General features: G+C 36.9%; 1 protein-coding gene across 1 annotated transcript in view; it reads left to right on the top strand.

Moving 5' to 3' along the window:
- ADGB (androglobin) overlaps nt 1-22,599 on the top strand; it is a 107,345-nt gene that overhangs the window by 5,742 nt on the left and 79,004 nt on the right. Inside the window, exons 3-8 of the mRNA XM_054162507.1 lie at nt 9,472-9,622; nt 12,965-13,057; nt 15,161-15,232; nt 16,498-16,686; nt 20,198-20,337; nt 21,572-21,655. Coding sequence (XP_054018482.1) covers nt 9,472-9,622; nt 12,965-13,057; nt 15,161-15,232; nt 16,498-16,686; nt 20,198-20,337; nt 21,572-21,655 — 729 coding nt within the window. The remainder of the gene's footprint in view (nt 1-9,471; nt 9,623-12,964; nt 13,058-15,160; nt 15,233-16,497; nt 16,687-20,197; nt 20,338-21,571; nt 21,656-22,599) is intronic.

The following is a 22,599-nucleotide window of genomic DNA, read 5'->3' as shown; positions in this document are numbered from 1 at the left end:
TGTTTATTTCCAGTTTGCAGATACTGTCCTGATAATCCTGAGGAACAGGCATTTTGAGGTCATGGTCTCAATAGCAGGCTGTTAATTGCAATGATTCTAAAGATTAAAAGAATTATTTTGTTTTGAAGAGCTGCCTTGAGCCTTTTGGAAGGGTTTATTGGCTCTTTGCATTTCCAGCATGACAAAGGCATTTCCTGTTCTCTCAAATAATTCAGAAGCAGCATAAATCTGCAATGGCCCCGGATTCCAAAATGTCCAGATGCAGAATTGAAGGGAGACATGTCAATGTAGCTTCAAACTTAATCATCTAAATCTGAGCAAATGTTAGCACCATGCATATGCATACTTTCCCCAGAGACAGTAATCACAGAATTATTCATGCTGGAATGAACCTCTGAGATCATCAAGTCTAGCCTATGACCTAGCACCACCACATTGACTAGAGCATGTCACTAAGTGCCAGTCTTTCATTAAACCCCTCCAGGGAAGGCGACTCCACCACCTGCTCATGGATGAATGTGTTATGATCATAGGTTCATTTTATGTTGAATTCTTTGGTTCGTGATACTCCTTCAGAAGTTATTTATTGCATCAATGTGCATCTGCAAAGTCTTTTACTGTGCCATTGTACCAATAATCTGACAAAACATTAGGGACATTCCTAAACAGTTTTTATTGTCCTTCCAGAGCATAAAATACCTGCTTTTCATTTCTTGTCCTTCATTGTCTATTTGCTTTGCACGTAACTCGTATTTCCAAGGCTAGTATTTCTGTTTGTCACAGGAACACAGTTAAGCACAACTGGATTTTTAGTGTTAGCATTTTCTTGTCAGAAAGATGAAGATCTTGTTCTCAGCAATTATGCTTCATTCATCAAAATGTTTCAATGTGTAAATGCAGCACCACTATAATCTATGGTGGTACCTTTTATTTTTCCTTCTGCTGTTAACTTTTTAGTTTCATACTTTGTGGTGGGACAATGGGATCTTCCCCAAGTACATATGATAAACATGTTAAAATAGAATATAAACCAACCTGTAAGTTGAATTTTTTTATTAATTAAATTAAATTTTAATTAGGAAATTATACATTCAAATTAGTGTTTTTACTTAAATCTGATTAAAATAAGGAACCCCTGAGAACGCAGGCTACCCCGATCTTTGGATTTGAAACTTCACGGACTCAATGGGCATGAAAACTTTAAGTAATATACCAGTGGCAATGCCACACTTAATGCTGTGTCCCTCATGGTCTTGATTTTAGATTTTTCTTTCCATGGAACTCAAAATAATGTTTTGTTGTTGTTGTTTCTTTCTTTTTTTTTTTTCTTTACTAAGACTTAATGACACAAGATAAAACTAATCTGTTGTGATTATATGAAATACTCATTGGCTTTATCACTCTATCATCAGATTTTTATGTGCATCTTCATTTTTTTCTCTAACACCAGTCTAGCACTCTATTCTGGTTTTTATATTCAGCTTCTGAGTTTTTTGTTACTTCAGATTTTTATATAGGTGTGATGGGTTGAGGCAGACCCCTCCCCACCACGGGCAAAAATAATGACTCAAACGGATTGCAAAAGTGACGGAAAGTTTAAATGGAAAGCAGTGAATGTTTACAGAGAGTCAGAAGCACAGTGACAAAAGAAATCCCAAAACAGACCCAGAAACATCCCATCCCCACCTGAGGGTACACCCAAGACCCCCGGGGCTCCTTCTCCTCCCCCCCCCCTTCCTCCCAAGGCTGGGAGACATCTACCCCAGTTACTGGAGGAGGAAGAAAAGAGAAAGTGCTAGACCCCGCACTGGATCTTATAGTGGTGCAGAGAATTATGGTAGGAAATACCTAGTTTCCTGTGTCCGCCCACTGGGCTGGACCTCTGGACACAAGAAGCACCTCACGTAGCATAAGGCACCCAGCCCAAACTGCAACAATAGGAAAAAAGTATAGTTGGTATAAACAGAACAGCAAAAGTCAGGATAATGTTAATGAGAACTGATACAAAGTTCTAAAGATGTAAATATCAGTTTCAGCTGGAATGTTGAAATTATCAAGACCAAAACTCAGACATTATTTATAAGGCAACAAAAGGAATCAGGCCAAAAATTAAAAACAAACTAAATTTAAAACAAACGAATGAAAAAAACCAACATACAAAACCAGACAGTTCTAAACCCAACAATGATTCTAGGCCACTACTTTATTTGAAATAATGTCCAGGGAACACAATGGTGTACAATTTGGGTAAGGGATTTGGCATGTAGCTCCACCTCTCCCACCCTCCCCTTTCTATAATCAGAAAGCAAATTGAGAAGGAACATTACACTAAGAAGGATAACGAAGAAAGATTTCATGGCCTTGGGACAACTGGTCAAGGGATCAGGAGACTTGGTGTTCCTCTCTATGCTTTCAGTTGCCAGAAATTATGAGGTGGTAAACAGGAAGAGCCAGCAGATCAGTGCCTGGCTCCAAGTCTGGTGCTACCAGCAGGAATTTGAGTTCTTTGACCATGGCTTGGTTACAAGACACCAGGCCCGATGGTGTCTTTTCAGTGGTGCCCAGTAACACAACACATGTGCCCAGGTGGCCAAGAGGGCCAATGGCATCCTGGCCTGTATCAAGAATAGTGTGGCCAGCAGGAGCAGGGAAGTCATTCTGCCCCTGTACTCAGCACTGGTTAGGCCACACCTTGAGTACTGTGTCCAGTTTTGGGCCCCTCAGTTTAAGAAGGACATCTAGACACTTGAACATGTCCAAAGAAGGGCAACGAGGCTGGTGAGAGGCCTTGAGCACAAGCCTTACGAGGAGAGGCTGAGGGAGCTGGGATTGTTTAGCCTGGAGAAGAGGAGGCTCAGGGGAGACCTTACTGCTTTCTTCAACTACCTGAAGGGGGGTTGTAGCCAGGAGGGAGTTGGTCTCTTCTCTCAAGCAACCAGCACCAGAATGAGAGGACACAGTCTCAAGCTGCACCAGGGGAAGTTTAGGCTTGAGGGGAGGAGAAAGTTCTTCACTGAGAGAGTTGTTCGCCATTGGAATGGGCTGCCCAGGGAGGTGGTGGAGTCACCATCCCTGGAGGTGTTCAAGAGGGGATTGGATGTGGCACTTGGTGCCATGATTTAGTCATGAGGTCTGCGGTGACAGGTTGGACCTGATGATCTTTGAGGTCTCTTCCAACCTTGGTGATACTGTGATGCTGTAACAAGAGGTAATGGTCACAAACATGAACATAGGAAGTTCCGTCTAAACATGATGGCTATAAGCAGGAACACAGTAAGTTCCACCTCACCACGAGGAGAAACTTCTTTACTGTAAAGATGATGGAGTACTGGAACAGGCTGCACAGAGAGGTTGTGGAGACTTCTTCTCTGGAGACTTTCAAAACCTGCCTGGATGCATTCCTGTGTGTCCTGCCCTAGGTGATCCTGCTTTGGCAGAGGGATTGGACTAGAAGATCTCTAAAGTTCTTTTCAAACCCCTAATATTGTATGATTATATGATTTTATGACAGGGAACTTCTTTACTTTGAGGGTGGTAGGGCACTGGAACAGGCTACCTAGAGAGGTGGCTGCGTCTCCATCTCTGGGGTCATTCAGACCCTGCCTGGATGCTGTCCTGTGCAACCTGCTGTAGGTGAATCTGCTCTGGCGGGGACGTTGAACTAGATGATCTCCAGAGGTACCTTCCAACTCTTATAATTTTATCATTCTGTGATCTCACCTTCCATTAATGTGCAGGCAAATAAAAATAAGAAAACACATGGACTTCTCCCTGAAAATGCAAAATGCGAGGCTGGATGACCATTCTGTCTTAGCAAATGTGCCCACATTTGAAAAGGCTCATTCCTGGCATATTACTGAAGTCTATTAGCAGTTTGTCTGACAACTAAAAGGATGTCAGCTATACTTAGAAATTAGAATTTTACACTTGAAAGTTGTGATCCAAATTACAGACTCCTTTAAAAATTATATGCCTTTAAAGAATAATCAGTTGGTATTAATCTTTTCTTTCTATAATCACTTCAATTTTCCATGTTTTGATCTTGCTTCATACAGAATGCACTCTGTGCCTTTTTGTGGAAGAAATCCTACTCCAGGACACAAAAATGAAATGACCAAAACCTGTTACAGGTTTCACAAACAACTATCACTGCAACTTAAATGCTTTACAGTTATTCTGCTCATCATAGCTGAACTGCATCCATGGCTTGAGTCTCTCCCCAGACATGAGAGCTCTGAGTGTTTCAACTGGTATAGTATTCTTTGGCAGAGAGTTCTTCAACTAAGTTTCTGAGATAAGAATAATTGCAAGTTATAACACATACATATTTTGGGTTTATTTTGTAATTGCTGATGACTACATTACTAATAAAGAAAAGACTATTCTGCCTTAGCTGCTTATTAGATAGTCTGATCATGACTCACTCTGTTCTTTCCTCTTCTGAAGAACGGCACTAGGTATGAAAAAAAAGAGTAAATAATTTTTCCATGGAGTAACTGATTCTTGGTCAAATATTCTCATATCCTTTCCATATTCTTATGAACTTCAGTGTTGCCATGGTTTTGGCTGTGGGTTTCTAAGATACTGAGATGCTACTTTTAAAAAGCTATTTCAGTGATAAGAGTTTGAAAGAATTTTCTGCCACGAATAAGGTCTTTAAAGGGGCCTTTTGTCTTTGACTTCTGAAAGGACTAGGGAAAAAGTTAAGTGGCTTCTCCACAGGATATGTTTGGAGGCAAAGCTGAGATCTCTCTTTGTTTTCAGCCCTGATTTTCCTAACATAAAAGTCTTATTTGGGCCAGAAATTGTTTCTCCCATCTCAAATAATCCAAGAAATAGAATAGAATAGAATAGAATAGAATAGAATAGAATAGAATAGAATAGAATAGAATAGAATAGAATAGAATTAACCAGGTTGGAAGAGACCTTCGAGATCATCGTGTCCAACCTATCATCCGACACCACCTAATCAACTAAACCATACAACCAAGCATCCTGTCAAGCCTCGCCCTGAACACCCTCAGCGATGGCGACCCCACCACCTCCTCAGGGATAAATGGGATAAATTTTTTCTTTACTGCTTTCTGATAAGTAGAAAGCTACCCAAATTCTCATTTCCCTGTGACACATCAGTATGTAATGGGGAATACGAGATGCGATATTCCTCACTGCTATCTCTTCCTTCAGATTGCTCTTCTGTAGATATAGAGAAGTTCAGAGCATCCAGAGGAGTTGAAGGAGAAAAGAAAAAGTTTCATCACTGATCCTTATTTGCTGATGTGCCAGATACTAGTTAGCATGATAGTTACAGATACTAAGTAGCATGTCCTGTTACTGAATCATTTCCATTAATTATTTGCCATCCCAAGAATTGTAATTAGTGTGAGATTAGATGTATGTTAACAGTATATTTGCTGGGATTTGAATGAAATGAAGCTTTACAGTGTAATGGTTGCAGAAATTTCATGAGAAGAATAAATAGTATTTAATGAAAGATAAAAGATTGGCAACACTTCCTAGGGAGCAAGGTGAAAACTATTAGCTTCAAATAATTTTTTTTCTTCTGTTGGGATATTATTGTGATCAAATTCACAGTTTATTTTTTAATCTTTAAAACATGCAATGAGTAATGTTTGTGACCATTTAGAACACCTACAGGGAGCACTAAGATGAAATGAAGTGAAGGCCTGTTGGCAGTTATTTAGCAACAAATGCCCTGCTGTGCAGATAAACAAATTTTTAGCAGAGTCAAACGAATGAAGACCAAACGCACAAACATTACATCTACAGAAAGGCTGGCATATAAATACCAAATCAGACCACATAAATGTTATCATACTGCAAATAAATGGATGGTTTGTTTAAACAGTCACCCTTATAGATACCAATGCTCAGCCTTTTGATTCTCTAAAATGGGCTTTAAGCAAACGCATACTTGACTCCACTTTGTAGCTTAGCTAAGGACAGGTGCATAGACAGTAACTGACAGCTGAACCAGCCAATGAGTATTTGATGCCATGCTGACATCATACCTGCTATGTAAGTGGAGGGCTGCCTGGGATAAGGGGGAGTGTTTTGAGTTTGACTGTGACACGGCAGCTTTGTGATGGGACAGGGGTAGGTGGATCACAGTATTTCTTTGTACTGTTCTATTAAACTCTCTTTATCTCAACCCACCGGGCTTTGCCTTTTTCTCCCAATTCTCCTTCCCATTCCATGGGCAATATGTTGCAGGAGGGGGCAGTTGCATAAGCAGCAGCATGCAGCTCAGCTACCGTCTGGGCCTGAACCATGACAAAGTCTCAGGCAGAGATGCCAATACTGCCAATATAAAGACAGGATTAGAAAAATGGTGTCTTCCCGAATTCTAAAAAGCCTACATAGTGTCACAAAATTATTATTATCTGGTGATCCAAAATGACATGAGTGCTGGGAAAGAATGGTGGAGTAGCTGTGTCATTCTGAAACTAAATATCAATACTTCTGCAATTCTCTTGAGAAGACTCCCTTCAAAGTTGGTGGGTTCCCTCTGTTAGGAATAGTCATAGATACTTTACCGGTAGATTTATCTACATAAAGAAGAAAGTATTCACTTCCCTGACTCCACTGACCATGCTGACAAGATCTTGCTTACAGAGTAGGTGAGCAGCAGTGGGTGTATACGCTTACAGACTAAATGACTACATTTATCTTGAAGTCTTTGAAAAACGTAGGTCATAATTTTTGGCTTTTTATCCTGTTGTGTTTTGTCTACCCTGCCATTCCCTGTTGGCACTATATCAGTCAGACCTGTATTCTTGTTGAAGATGCTTCAAGGGTCAGATGTGAATTAGTCCCAACTTCATAGTGTTTCTCCTATTAGGCAATTTACTCTTCCTTTTCTCCTTTAGGACTTAGCATAGAATTAAAAAGAAGTCTGTTAGTAAGTTGATGATTAAAATACTGTTTGCACAATGAACCCATCCTGCTTGAGCATGAGACATCCACCTTGATTTGCATTGTCCTTGTGTCTGTTAGTTTATGTCAATGAATTCTCAATGAATTGTATTAGTCCATTCTTGTAATACAGGAACTTCTTAAGATCCTTACTCAAACACAGTACTTTAATAAATGCAGCTATGTTTAGGTTTGTGGGTTTTGTGTGTTTGTTTGTTTGTTTTCATAGTGGTTTACATGTGGAGTCAAATTAACTTCCTTTCTGTATGAATTTTCCAAAAATGTTCTTGAATCATCCTTTTTGAGTAGCCACAGTGTTGAGCTTCCCCAAATTATTTCACACATCTCAGTCATAGGTGGCGCTGTTTTCATGTCTCCCATGTCAGTGCTGAGGATATTCCAAGTCAAAGACCAAAACTAATTTTCTTAGTGTGACAGTAAGCTAGGCAAGTCTTTTCATATCTCATTTAAAAAAAAAAATGCTTTCTTAATTATTCCATTATTGTTCCAAAGCAGACAGACTCTTATGGCAATTATTGCAATTATGATTTGAGAATGGCTTCAGAGAATCATCATTATTATTATAATTATTGAATAAAACTTCTATGCTTCTCTATAAATATTTAACAGATTAAATGCAGACTTGTAGTGAGAAAAAAAAACAACACAAAAAATAAGAAGTAGTTCTTGAATATTTAAAGTCACTACATGCATCATTCATATTTTATCTGAAATAAGAAAAAGTATAAAAATTAATTGTCCTAACTTGTCATGTTTTGCTTAAAAGTATATGTAAGAGGCTCCCAAGAGTTGGATTTAAATAAATACTGAACGGGGCAAAGTTTCAAAATAATCAGGTATTTAAGATGTTGGTACAGGTGGCATTCTGTTTTTCATTGTTCTTCATGCATTCCCTTTCATGCAGACACTTTGACAAAACTAGAAATGGTACACACATTCCTAGTAATCCAAAGAAACTGATAAACACTTCAGGGTATTCAATTGTTTGTTTAATATTATTGAAGATAGACTGAAGCACCATTGAGTCCTCAAGAAAATACTGGAGGGAAAAAAGATCCCATTAATGAAAGATCAAATGTAACAGAGAGGGACTGGAGGTCATTTACAGATGAATATGACAAAGATGGAAAAGCAAAGCAAGGTATAACTCCAGAGCATACATCTTCCTTCCAGTTAGGATAGCAGAAGCTGTATTTTTTATTTGCACAGCAGAAGGCACAGATGGCATTGAATTTTCACAGCTGTCTTCCAATAAGAGTTACCAGTAGCATGGATGAATGCAGTTACGGTCTAGAGAGTGAGAAATCTTCATTTTTACCCACTTCCTTATTATTACTAACAACAAAATACTATGTTGATTGAAAGGTGCCTCTGAAAGCCATCTAATCCAACTCTCTGCTCTAAGTAGGGTGTCATAGTTTGGGCTGGGTGCCCTCTGCTACAGGGGTGTTTCCTGTGTCCAGAAGTCCAGCCCAGTGGGTAGACACAGGAAATTAGGTATTTCTACCATTATTCCTGCACCATTATAAAATCCATGGCGGGGTCTGGCACTTCCTCTTTCCTTCCTCTCCGCCACCCGGTAACTGGGGGAGATGTCTCCCAGCCATGGGCCTGGTTAGGCCCAAGGCCACGGCGGGGATGGGCAGTCTCAGATCTGGCCAGCAGTGGGGGGGAGGGAAGGAAGAGCCCTGGGGGGTCTTGGGTGCACCCTCAGGTGGGGATGGGATCTTTCTGGATCTGTTTTGGGGTTTCTCTCGTCACTGTGCTTCTAGCTTTCTGCACACACTCACTGTTTTCTATTTAAACTTTCCATCACCTTTGCAATCCATTTTGTCTGAGTTGTTATTTCTGCGCGTGGTGGGGAGGGAGTTTGCCCCAACCCATTACACAGGGCCAGTTTAGATCAGGTTGGTTAGATCCTTCTCCATTTGAGACAGTAGTGAGAGTGCTGATAGCACAAGAGGCTATGAAATATAACTAGAGACAGAATTGGCTGGTCTAGCAGCTCACAGGTGCCTAGCAGTGGGAGTATTTTTTCCCAATATGTCTTTTTCTCCATGGCAAGCTCCTTTTGGTTGGTTGGGAAAAAAAATAATGAAAAAAGAAAGCCTTCAGGTGTGTGAATGAGTTGAACTGAGTTGTGAATGTTAGGACTGGAACAGTAGAAAAAGGAGGTAGAAAAAGGAGAACCATGTAGCTTGAAGCAGGGGAAAAGGAAGGGGAGGAAAATGCTCTTGGATAATGTTGTTGTGCTTTAGCTGTCCCATTTACTTCATCAGCAATCCTCATATAAATGCATTTAAATGTTTTGTTGAGTTATACTAATAATGCCATTTAGCACTTCTATAGGCATAGTTATCTTAGTGACAAAAAGTAATTGTAGTTACTGACAGTGCAATGTTATTACAGTATATTAAAAAGAATAATATTTTATGAACAACAAAAAAAAAATCTTCCTGCTACCCTTGCCTAATATACTATTCATTTTTATTCATTCCTCTGTTGGTTTCCTAGCACATTTGTGTCTCCCCATGGAGGTGCTTCCAATGAGAAGTGGAGATTTCCTATTTGGCCAGAATGGAATGAAGCAGATATCAATGCTGAAAAATGGGATACTGGAAAAGTTGGAAAAGAGAAAGAAAAACCTGGGAAAAGTCCTGTTTCAGTAAGTTGTATGACACATATATATATATTTCTAGTTTGTTTTTTGTGCCTGTATTTAATAGAGTATGTGTCACAACTTCAAAAGAATCTGTTATTGATGACAATTTTCAATCGCATCTTTTCAATAAATTTAAATAGTTCCCTACTAAACTAAACTAACAACTAAAAGTACTGTGCATTTGTTGCTTCTTAAACAAACTGTTAACATACGTATGTGCATTAATGTGTGCACATTAATCATTAAAAAAAAATTGCAATCCCTATTTTATTAAAAGTATCACAGTATCACCAAGGTTGGAAGAGACCTCAAAGATCATCAAGTCCAACCTGTCACCGCAGACCTCATGACTAGACCATGGCACCAAGTGCCACGTCCAATCTCCTCTTGAACCCCTCCAGGGACGGTGACTCCACCACCTCCCTGGGCAACCCATTCCAATGGTGACTCACTCTCTTGGTGAAGAACTTTCTCCTCCCCTTGAGCCTAAACTTCCCCCGGTACAGCTTGAGACTATGTCCCCTTGTTCTGGTGCTGGTTGCCTGGGAGAAGAGACCAACTCCCTCCTGGCTACAACCCCCCTTCAGGCAGTTGTAGACAGTAATGAGGTCTCCCCTGAGTGGGGACATGGGAACAGCTGAACTGTTGTGGTATGTCAGAGTGATACCTTCTCTGGGCACTGCCATTTCTGTGGACTCCAATGGTTAAGTGCACCTGTCTTTACTATGGGAAAAAAACCCAGAAGTTTTCTTTTGGTTTGGTTTACACACACCAGTTTCTGGACATATGAAGCAATGTCTGAAGTTCTAGTATGCAGAGAAAAGTTTTGTATTGTGTGTGTTTAATCATCTATTTTAAATGCAAATTCAGCATTGTTCAGATGCTTATTCTGTATGTATTCTTGTTTGTCATGTATATGTTTACATATGGGTTTGTTTTTGATTATCATAGGCTTAAATATATTGTACCCACATGGGGCTAAATTAGTCTTTTGAGTGAAGCTATAGATTGTATACTGAATTCTGCCATTAATTTGTCAGGGAAGAGACTCAGGGGTGACCTTATTAGTCTCTACAACTACCTGAAGGGAGGCTGTAGACAGACGGATGTTGGTCTCTTCTCCCAGGCAGCCAGTACCAGAACAAGAGGACACAGTCTCAGGCTGCACCAGGGGAGGTTCAGGCTAGATGTTAGGAAAAAGTTCTATACAGAAAGAGTGATTGCCCATTGGAATGGGATGCCTGGGGAGGTGGTGGAGTCACCATCATTGGAGGTTTTCAGGAGACTTGTTGGGGTGCTTGGTGCCGTGGGTTAGATGTTTAGGTGGTGTTGGATTGCTTGATGGGTTGGATGCGATGATCTTGAAGGTCTCTTCCAACCTGGTTTATTCTATGTATGTATTCTATGTATGTATGTACTTTGTGCATTACCACATTTAGTGTCTTTGGGCTGTGCTCTAAACATTCATTGAGCATTAATTAGTTAGGTCTGCCAGACACTATTAAGACGAAATTTTAAAATAATTGTAACTGAAAATTTGTCTTCCTTACTAGCCTAAGAGGCATTCTGAAGTGTTTACTGGAACCATTCAATTCTTCAGCCACAAGTTATGGGAAATGTTGCTATTTCTACAAGTTTAAAGGGATTCTTAAACATGTCTGAGCAGATGAATTGAGAGATCTAAAGAATTTTTTAACATGACCTCATTTCATACAAGCAGCTAGCCAGAATTCAACATTGTATAGGGCAGTTCAGTTAGAAACAGTGAGGGCATCCACTACCTTTGAGTACACTTAGAACACGAATATAAACAATCTGATTTTCTTTTGTGAGAAAAGGAATAGATCAGAAGCTCTTTTACCAAGCAGCCCTATGCAATAACCTCTCTTAGGTCATTGCAATGTGCTGCTGAGATTGTGTGTTTGACCTTGTCTGTTTCTTTTGTGTGTGTTTCATGCTTGCCCTTCCAGTAGAACTTTTGATTGAGTCTCCTGTCCATAAGGCATGAACTTCTGAGACACAACAGTTGTCTCTTATCACCATCTTAAGTAACAGATAAGTTAAAACTGGTTTTGTCAGCCAAGTTTACCTGAACCTACAGTATCCTTCTTCAAAGAATTTTTCCACTTGTTAAATTAAATAAAAGGTGTTTGGTTTTCATATTCCTTTGCATAATGTTATGTCTTTCTCACCTGCTTCCTTTTTCTAGTTTATCTAGCATTTAAGTACTAAATTTTTCTGTTACACATTGTAGTTGAGGTTGTAAGTCTCTGAAAGCAGAATATAAACTCTATTAATACAGAGTTAATTCCAGGCTACAAGACTTCCTTTAAGCTTTTAGAAAAATAATCATTCCCAAAAGGGTTTTCTTGTCCTCCAACTTACTTTTTTTTCTTTCAAGTTCTCAAAATAATTTATTGCAGACTGATATGTTGAAGGAATTTATACTATGAAACTAGTAAGAGAAAAAAAATGCATGGAAAATGCTATTTTGGAGTCTTTGTGGGGTTTTTGGGCTTGTATACTTTTGTAAAGATTTTTCTTTTGTCTTCCTTGAATCAGTAGTTATGTAGTTTTTCCTTCCCAGAAAATATTTCTCTGGTTTGTAGACATCATGGACTGTGAAACACACAGAAATGTATATACATGCCTAAAAGCTATTTAAAATTCCAGGCATGAATAAAAGGCATTAACTATGTATCTGATTAAATGCTCAGTCCACATGAGCAGAAGCATCTCTTCACCCTATATTGTATTATTAAGTAAAAATATATCATATATCCTGACACCTTCTGTTCACACAGAAGATCAGTAACACTTTAGAAATGAAAGTTTGAAAATTATTTGAGACTCTCTTTTTAATGGGCTAATTCACAACACTGTATAATTATAGCTCTCTGGTTTCTATAGCAGTATTAACTGTGTGGAACCTGCTTTGTGTCTAAACACTGCTTTAGATACTTTCAGTCTTCAGTTTCAAAAGCTCTAGGAATGAGTTAGGGTACTTAGAAGCAGGTTGGTGGATGAGTGCCTGACTTTGAAGCTTAATCATTTTTTTGAGAGTGTTTTCTGAAAGGTGGAAAAGAAAGAAAACATTTCATATAAACATATTTATAGGATGCAGACCATGTAGACTGCTTAGAACACTATAAGCAGCTTTTGTACTGAATCTTTATTTTGGGCTTTGCACTTCTTTTGGTTCAGTTATGGATACTAGTAGTTCATTTTTCTGCTGTTTTTTCCCCTTAATTATTGCATGAATTATATATTATTATAAATTGTGTGGAAAATACAATACTGTAATTAATGAAAAATGTTCCATTTCTGTCCATGCATATTATGTAGCATGTTTTTGATGATCCTGAAGGGAAAATAGCGTTGCCAACATCCTTAAAAGTGCATTCATGGAAGCGTCCACATGAGTTTTTAACAAATAAGGTAAGAAACAAGCAAGGTCATAATGAAAAAATCCCACTTGCTTAGCTATGTCACAAGTAGTGCAAAATTAGCAGAAGAAATTCATTCAATGGATAAAACCTTGCTTGGCCATGCATAGTCATCCTGTCCAGTAAATTTTTGTGCACTGATGAGTCAGTGATGCATACAGCAGCTAACCTGTGCTGCTCACAGAGTTTGGCCTTGAGGCCTGCATGGTGTTGGGTGTAATCTCTGGTTGCTGGAGAAACTCAGACATCTCGCTGTTAAGGGAGGAGCCTGCAGGCAGTCCTGCTTGTTACCAGTAACTACACCACCTGTGTCCCCTTACCTATATCTGGCTGCAGCAGCAAGTTCTTATGTGAACAACCTTTCAGTTAACTCTAACAACAATGACATTTAAAATGATACTTTACAGAGTCTGAGTGCCTTTCTTACCAGGATCATATGGACTAGCACCTCCTGGTACAAAAAAATACCGTTGTATTGTATCCTTGTAAGTTTGCTTTGCTTTTGACTCCACATTCATTTAGAAGACATCTGGACAGAGAGATGCTTTTTTTTCCTTTGTGTTCTTGTTTTCTCACTTAAAAATCAGTGTCATGGCAAAACAAGTTCTGTTTGTTTCAGCTAAGGCTTCCCTTGATCAGGTATCTCAAGTAACTATCTGTCCTAAGCTCATGAATTAGCTTTACCAGAAATACAGTACCTTTTGTCACTTCAGCTATTGTATTTCCCCGGTGTACATACAAAATACGTCCACATATCTGACAATATTGGTCTGGAAAGTAACCCTAACATATAAAATTATGCTCTTATTCAGTTTGCTTTTAAAGTTAATTGCAAAAAAACCACAACCCAACAACCAACCAACCAAAAAAAACAGCCAACCATTTCAAAGGTTAGTGTTCTCCAGTGCTGCTGCTAATCTAAGTTTTAAACAATTTTTGATTCAGATGAAATGCTGAAGTTTTAAAACACTTTGACCACCCTTCCAGCTTTTTCAGGCTTGTCAGTTTTCCTTTTGTCAGTTTGTCAGTTCTATTTTTTATTAACTAGACACTAAACAGGTCCAAGTTTAATTTTTAATGGAACTAGGAGAGGAGGAGGTCAGGGGAGAAATTGACAAGACCAAAAGATTGGATGAGAAACACTGCCAAAATGCATAAACTGAGTAGAGGTATCTGAAAGATGAGGGCAAAACAGAGCTGGCAGCCCAGAAAGCCATGGAAACGTGTATCTGTATAAAAAAATAGCTTTTAAAATCTATCCTTAAATCACTATGAAGAAAGAGTTAGTTTTTCTTTAAGACCAGGTTGAAACTTTGATGCCTGTTTTGGTCTAATGTATCTTGAACCAAAAAGTTATGATTACTAGAAATGTTAGAAGTTGTAAAAAATATAATGCAAATGTGAAGTGGTCAAAGGCTCTTAAGATGATATGTGCTACCTAATCCATTAGTAACTATAAAAGAAGCATGAACAAGCCTATTTAGTGTGGTAATCAAAGACTAAAGCAATGAGCACGAGTACATGATGCGAGGCCCAGATATATATAGTTCAATAAACTACAGTCCTAGCACATTATTTCTAAACTGCTTACAAAAAACCCCAATCCAAACCAACCCAAGAAACACAGACCCAAAAAAACCCATATAAACAAGTAATTGTCATAAAAAGTATATCATACAGTCAAAAGAGTTCATACTGAAAATACCACTCTCTAAATGACCACGAGGAGACCCTTGCCTTTGAATCTTGGGAAGAGGGAAGACAAGGTAATCTCAAAGTATGAGACAGTGTGGTGATAATTATTTAAATGCAGAGCTATGAATATATTGAGGGAATCTCAATTTATGTGTGTAATCTTTTAGTTTGGTACTCTTTAAAAGTCTTGTGGTAAAAATAATAGTTTAAAAATTCTGAACATCTACATTTCAAGACCTTTTTTTTTTCAGAAATACAAAAGCAGCTACAAGATTTGCATACGAATGGCCTTTAGTTTGTAAATGTCTAATAAATGTTTCCCAATTGTCTGTTATTTTTATGTCACTATTGTAAAAAAATTTGTTTTCATTTTTTTATGGACTTAACTAATTCCTCCTAGATTCCTGTGGTTGTCCAAAATGAAACCTCATTTGACCTCATTTCAGCAAATGAGCATATATTTTGTAGTGAGGTAAGTAAAAGTACATTACTGTTCCTTAATAATTTTTTTCCTTGCTTTTTAAGTATTTGAAACTTTTTGTTTTATTTCACTCCAAATTTCTAAAATGAAGAAATAAATTGCAAAGGAGGAAAGAATGATAGGTACAAAGTGGCAATAAATCACCTAGATTAGTGTAATTGTTGTTTCCCTTTTAGAATTTGAAAAATTAAAGCAATGTTAGTAAGAGGGCTTACAAACCTGTTTAGGTGTTTGGGTTTTTTTAACTATGCAGTCTATGAACTATGAAAATTATTGCAGGATAATATTCTCTAAAGGTAAGAACAAATAAAAGATATATTAGAAAGGATTTATATTTTTCATTCAAGCTTTCCTGTAGTCATGGATTTTGTGTGCTTGCATATATGTGCTAATGTCTGTAACCCAGCCAATCTTTTCCTTCTCTCCAGTTGAATAATTGTTTACTGAATTTCTACAGATCAGAGAAAATTATACAGCAAGTAGAACCAAAGCATCTGAATGCTTTGTTGAATAGAATATTACTTCATAATTTCTATTTCATTCAATGCTTCAATGAAAATTCAAAATTCATCACCAGTGAGAGTGTAGGGAAGGAAGCCACCAGAAAACAGATTATGTAAATTTTACTGTCCACAGAACCATTAATGAATTTTTGGGCAAGTTTCTTGTAGTAAAAGCTTATTCTCATTCTTGGTTATATAAATCACTATAATGGCCTTACAATGCTTGTGAAACTATAGCACACATCAGAAATCTTCATATTAGAAAGCCATATTAAAAAACACGATCAGTGAAAGTTTCTATTTTAAATTTTTTTAAATTAATAAATATTTTTACTAATTTGGGATTGGTTTTGATTGTGTACAAATAACAAGTACTAAAGCCAATACTGATTTTTAGCAGCTATTTAGTAGCTTATTATTAGTAATAAGCTATTAAACAGGTGATAATTCACAAGCCCTGTAACATAATTTATTTTGAAATCATATGTCCTTATTTTTATTTAGTGATAGGCAGCATAATTTATATTGTGCCTTTACTTAGTTTCAATTTATGTTAATGTAGAAAGAGATGACAATTTTAAGAAAAGTTGTTCCAGTGAAATTAATTTTTGCATGAAACAGTAGCTACACTTTGTCACTTCTTTATTTAAAACAAGATATGTTTTAGCCTTTGATCTTTGTATTATAACTTGATTTTATTTTTCTACAAGAGATAAGCTGGAAAAAAATATTCTATTTTTCTCTGGTTTTCAGCTGATGAGATGGATTGTAAGTGACATTTACACAGTCTGGAGGATCCTCAATGAAAAGAACTTAACTAATGGAACATCCACACTTTCGTGGAAGCCATGGGAACACATTTATGCCTTATGTAAAGCTACCAAGGAACATATGCCTTTGTACAATAGTTATGGAAAATACGTAGTGAAACTTCATTGGATGGTAAGTACTTCGATCCAACAATCTCTAAACTTGCAGCTAGCATGGCGAATTTTAATGGTTAGGGTAAGTATTTATTCTTTTCAAAAAGATACAGATTTGCAGGAATAGAAGTGTTGACAAATTGTTGATGCGTGTGAATAAAAATGCCTTTTATAGTTCCTGTGATTTCTGTACAACTTAGAACTTGATAAAATACAGTTATTGAAAAGGCATTAATCCTTTTTCATAGATTATGTAGAATTTTGCTGATGGATAGATGTTTGGGTTTTTATTCTGAGCACTGCAACAAGATGCTACATTTACAGTATATTTGACTGTTTTTTATTACATTACAGAAAGAGGATCCAATAATGGTGGTTGCTAGTGTTGCATATGTTCAAGCTACCTATTGAAATATTTTTTTCTGATATTTGTAACATTTTTTTGTACTGAGCAGCAGTTCTCGTTGTCATTCCTTAGTCCAAAGCACAATTTGAGTACATTTGACAGGAAGCAATTGGTTTATTCTGTATCATATTATAGCATGTAGCTAAAATAATGTTAATTTGAGTGATTAGTAGTCACCATTTGTAGTTCTTTTGAGGTGTATGTGATGCTTTACATCACATTTTTGCAGGGCTTTATTTCTAAGTCACATGTCCTCATATAGTCTATTTTAAATTATTTTTGATTTGGCACATTTACAGAAGTTTTTTCTTTTCCCCTCTTTTTTCTTATGTGTTTTGTTTGTTTTATGAGAGTATTTCTTGTCAGTATTTTGGGATATCCTTTAATACTCAGTGTTACTTGGCTTCTACTGTAAAAAAAAACCAGAAAGGTATGTCTCATTTCAGTTTTGCTAGGGAGAAAAATATGAAGGCTGATTGTGAGGTTTGCCCTGCACTATGAACTGTATGACTGGAATTTTCACTCAGTAACTTTTACCCCTTTTTTGTTTCAATCTTAATTTTATCTGCTGATATTATGTGCATTGTTTCAAAATAGAACTTAAGGTGTTTCTGTTTCTGTACAGTGAATATAGAGGTTTGATTCAAATGTTTCCCAGAGTCATTTGCATGAAGAATGTTTTTTTATTAAGTAACTCAGCTGGATGATTTTACAGAGCTATTTGTGTACAATTGTATTTAAATACCATTAAAGACTTCAAATGTGAGGACTATTTACTGAAGATGTACTGGTAGAACCAAAACATTCTGTGGGGACAATAATGTCTCAATATATTTTGCAGTCAACAGGGAGAATAACTTAATGTTGAACCTCATACTAATAAATAATCACTAACCCCAAAGTTACAAGTTGTCTGTATTGTTAGGGTTATTTTGGTTACATTTGCCTTTTGCAGAGTATCAGAAAGCACTAAGGAGCATAATTGACCCTATTGAACTTCCAGTTGCCCAAACTTGAAAATATTTTGGAAACAGTCAGTTGGAAGTGTAAAGTTGGACATGTTCATGAAAACTCAAAGGCATCCTATTGGACTTCTATAAAAACAGAATTCATGGAAACAGAAAAATTTGTACTTAAAAAAAAAAAAAAAAGAAAACAAAATCTTACCAAGTGCTTAAAAGCCTTTTTAAAAATTTATTATTTAAAAAGCAAAAAGCAGAAATCTGTGCTCATGAATAAAAGTGAACAGCCAAAACAAGGGAGACAGTTGATTAAGCAGTCCAAAGGTCCTAATGAAACACAAGTTGCTCAAGTTTATTGTATTTGTATCATTATTTCCACTATTTATTTTTTTCCTATCCATAAACCTTCTGCACCACATATTTTTCTTTCTTTCTCCTGGTGTCTTATTTCCTTAAACCAGCATATTTAACTCTAAAGATGATAGTGAAATGCTAAGAAAAGGTTATCAGTGATGGAAAATAATTGCAGTATGGATACTATTATTTATTAAGTATAAAAGGTGAGCAATTGGCAAAGAGGGAAAAAAAATGATGGTGCTAATTTTGCAAAAAATACTATTGCCTTTTAGGAATTACATGCACAGAATTGCCAAATATCTCTTCAGTTTTTATCTTTCAACTTGTACTGCTCACTCTATTAAACTTCAGCGATTGTTGAAAGAGGAGATGTATATGTGACTAGTTCACTTACTAGGTCCTTTTCAAACATGGGAAATACTAAAAACTTAGTTTTGGCTATCAGGTAATAGTTTTAGTCATAAAAAAATATGTTAGCCTTTTTTATACTTTTTTGGGTATCTTTGCCACATGGCCTAAATTTTCTTTCTCCTGGAACCTCTAGCGCTCTGTCCTGGTTTTGCTGGCACAAAATAACAGACCAGCTGCAGGCCATCAGTAGTTTCCAGTCAGCCAGGACAGCTGACTTGAGCTGGCTCACAGGTGTATCCCATACTATGAGCATCACACTCAGTGTAAAGGAGGAAGTTTGTGGGGGAGAGAGGAGTCTATTGCTTGGCTTTTCTCTCGATCTGCTCCTCTTCCTTTTGGCTAATGTGACTGCTGCACTTTTGCTGGGCTACATATAGCTTTATATTAACGTTGGTATTAATTTGGCTGTGTCATTAAATCCGTTTTCATTTCCATCTGTGAATCTTCTCTCCTTTTCCTGATTTCTGTGCTCTGCTGGGATGGAGTCATTTGGTGATAGAGTAACTGATATAGTTCATTCCCAGGTATGGGCTAAACCTAGACAAACTCACATGAAGTTAATCATGGGCATTTCAGCTTGAAGCCATACTTTAGTTACAAACAGAGAGTAGTAAGTTTGCAAGCTTTGATAACATATGGTGAATGTTTTTCTGATTTGGTCATTCTTTGTTATTTTGTGGGTAAGTTAACAGAAGTACTTGCTATTGCCCCACTAATTCTAATAAGCCTGGTTTTTGATCACTAGGATAGAGACTGTTTTGGGAAATGGTAGGCAAGATTATTTTGTGGGATACAAGCTCAATTTACTAATAAAAGATCTGGAATTGGAGACATCAGTGCCTTACCTGTTTGTTTCTTATCCTGGAAATATGGGTATTTCTTACATTTGGTCATTTTTTGCTGTTTCCTGTAGTGTTTTGTATAAAACACTGTCTTAATGCTTTCCATGGTGCTAACCACTGTAATCAACATCCTCAGGTAGTTCCTGGGAAGCAATGCTCATATGAAAAATCTTTGCTAGACTAAGACCTTAAAGAAGCATTTGCAAAAACTGACATCTTAGTTAAGCCTCTTTTTGATAATTACTGTTTCTTAGGCATCTGTCATGGTAGCTGAAGAAACAGAAATGAATGTATGCACATGAGAGGAAATATATTTAGAAATAGCTGCAATTAGATTAATTGCAATTACAGCAGTAAAATATTGTGATGAGTACTGTTTCTGTGTTTCTCAGATTATTATATGAGAACTTCTTTTAAAGCTAAATGTAATATAAAATTATGCTACAATTGGGTTCTTGGGAAAGTGCTGAAAGTTCTCTTGCATAGAAGTTCTGTTTCCAGCCCATGAACTGAGTGTTTTATTCTTCTTTTCTCTCTCTCCCCCTGTCATAGGGGTGCTGGAGAAAGATCACTGTTGATGACACTATGCCATTCAATGAAGTGGATAGTTTATTACTACCAGTTACAACCTGTGAAGTTGAACTTTGGCCAATGTTGCTGTCCAAAGCTATTATTAAGCTGGCAAATACTAGGTATGTTTAGTCATCTCACTTGTGCTTTGTTTTTTGAAGTAATTTGGAATTTGCAAAAATTTGTTTAGTATACATGAGAAACATATTTTGGTCATTGTTTTAATAATAACAAATATACACATTTCTGCAAGTCAACACCATAAATCAATAAAGCAAAATGCTCTGTACCTACAGAAGGTGCAGTGTGTTTGAAAATTCGTGCACAGAAAACCTCACAAAGAAACTGGAGTACTCTCCCTGATCTGTTTGCCAATGTTCCTAAAAAGTTTGCATGTGGTTATCTGCCAAATTAAAATGCCCAATAAATTTTTGCCAAGTTTTAACTGTCAGCCTTTACCAGTATTGGCTTAGCCAGCATTGAAAAGATTATTTTAAGCTGCTTGTTGATGCTTTTGCTACAGTTCTGCTGTCGTGGGCTGAATAGTGATCCACTTCCCTAAAACGGACCTGAAAGGCAGTTGTTTTGTGGTCACAGGTTCCTATGAGATGAGCAGTGGATGCCAAGTTTAAAACACTGGTGTGGGTAGTCAGGTTTCCTTGTTTGGTCCTATCAAGTTATGTTTGTCACAAGGGTGATCTTAAGTACATATACAAAGGCTAGGGAGTTGCCTTGGGCTGTCTATTAGGAAACTGTTTGCAGGAATGTGTTTTAAATACTGCATTCTCCAGAGTATAAGGGTTAGTCATTGCCAGCTGCTGGCATCTTTAGGCTTGATCCTCTGAGGATCTACAATCAGAAATTTCTCTAGAGAGTATGAGACTGTATTAATTTGAAAGAGTGGAGTGCAGTACACTGAAAATGCAGTCAGCTTGTGCATAATAACATGGGAGTTAAAGCAGCTGGTCAGGTAAACGAAGTTATAGATCCATATCCCTCTTCTAGCATGAGAATTTTCAAATCCATATTCCAAGCCCTGAAAAAAGGGGGCTTTACTGTGTGCAAGTATGCATAGCATGCTGCTATGCTAACAATTCACAAGCAATGCTGTTGTACCAGAGGGAACACTAAAGTAGTGGATGTGATGCAAAGGCATAAAAGCAAATTGGGCTTTGTTGGCTAGCTGTCATCAGTGGTTTGGAAAACTCCTCATGTTGCAAGTAATTATTTTTATCCTCCCCACCCCCCCAAGCTGTTGTGTGTGGATTTGCTCCTACAGAAAGCAATTTGGATTACACAGTTTATTTTGAGTTGATTATAGTATAGTTCTGTGTAATGTCTACTTCTATCTTGTAGTGTACGGACTGGGAAAAGAGAGCTGGAGGAATTTACAGTTCTACATACACTGACCGGATGGATACCAGAAGTTATTCCTCTCCAGTAAGTTGTTCTAATAACAATTTGCTTATTACTTGCTTAATATTTAATTCTAGAAGGAATTATGAGAAATAAAACTGATCTGTAAAAATCCTTCAGCATCGATTTTGGAAAATGTAAAACTTTTGATTTTGGCACTTGTGAAATGTGCCTTCAAGGGGTGTTAAATTTTATTGTATTTTTCTTTGCCATACAGTTGCTTGTAAAGCTATTTTTCCCATTAAACTGATGTATATTTGTGATAAAGTTTGTAACTAATAATAACTTTATATCTGAAAGTTCTATAGAAAGGATACATCATGAATTCAGAAGTAATCAGCCTCAGTCAATATGGTGTTTTTACCTTTCATATTGGAACTGTTGATACACCTTTATTTCCAAGCAAAACTATTATTTCCAACCTATTATAAAGTTTTTCTTGTTTCCTCTGTGTTTAAATTCTGTTTAAAGATGAGATATTCTAATTTTTCAGCTTGACATTCTTTTTACTGAATGACCAAGATATTAGTCATCTAGTAATAGTCTAAATATTTAGACTTTTGTTTAAATTACACTTTTTGCCTTTTGATCTATACATTCTAATGAAAAAAAAAAGCATATATATAAACCACAGCTATTTGTTATCTAATTTATTTAGGTATAGTTGTTTATTTATGATGGTGTTTCAGTATTAAGTTCAATAAAAAAAGTATTTTAGCACTTATTTAAGCAATTTTTATGTCCCAGGCTGTGCTTGTGATTTAGTTTTTCTGATATATTTGTGTCTCACAGTAGTGTGTGTGGAGCCCCTGGATTTAGATTTCCAACTAATGTAAATTTTGTGTCTTTATCCAGTTAATTTTACAACTGTCAACAGAAAAAAACCCACAATGCAACAATATTTATGACTCTGGTATTTCATGCAAAAGTATTATACGCTGATATAAGAAAATGTGAATAGTACAGTC

The sequence above is a fragment of the Dryobates pubescens genome, chromosome 6 (assembly GCF_014839835.1).
Source record: "Dryobates pubescens isolate bDryPub1 chromosome 6, bDryPub1.pri, whole genome shotgun sequence".
NCBI classification, from domain to species: Eukaryota; Metazoa; Chordata; class Aves; order Piciformes; family Picidae; genus Dryobates; species Dryobates pubescens.
This window is presented reverse-complemented; position numbering and strand designations above follow the sequence as displayed.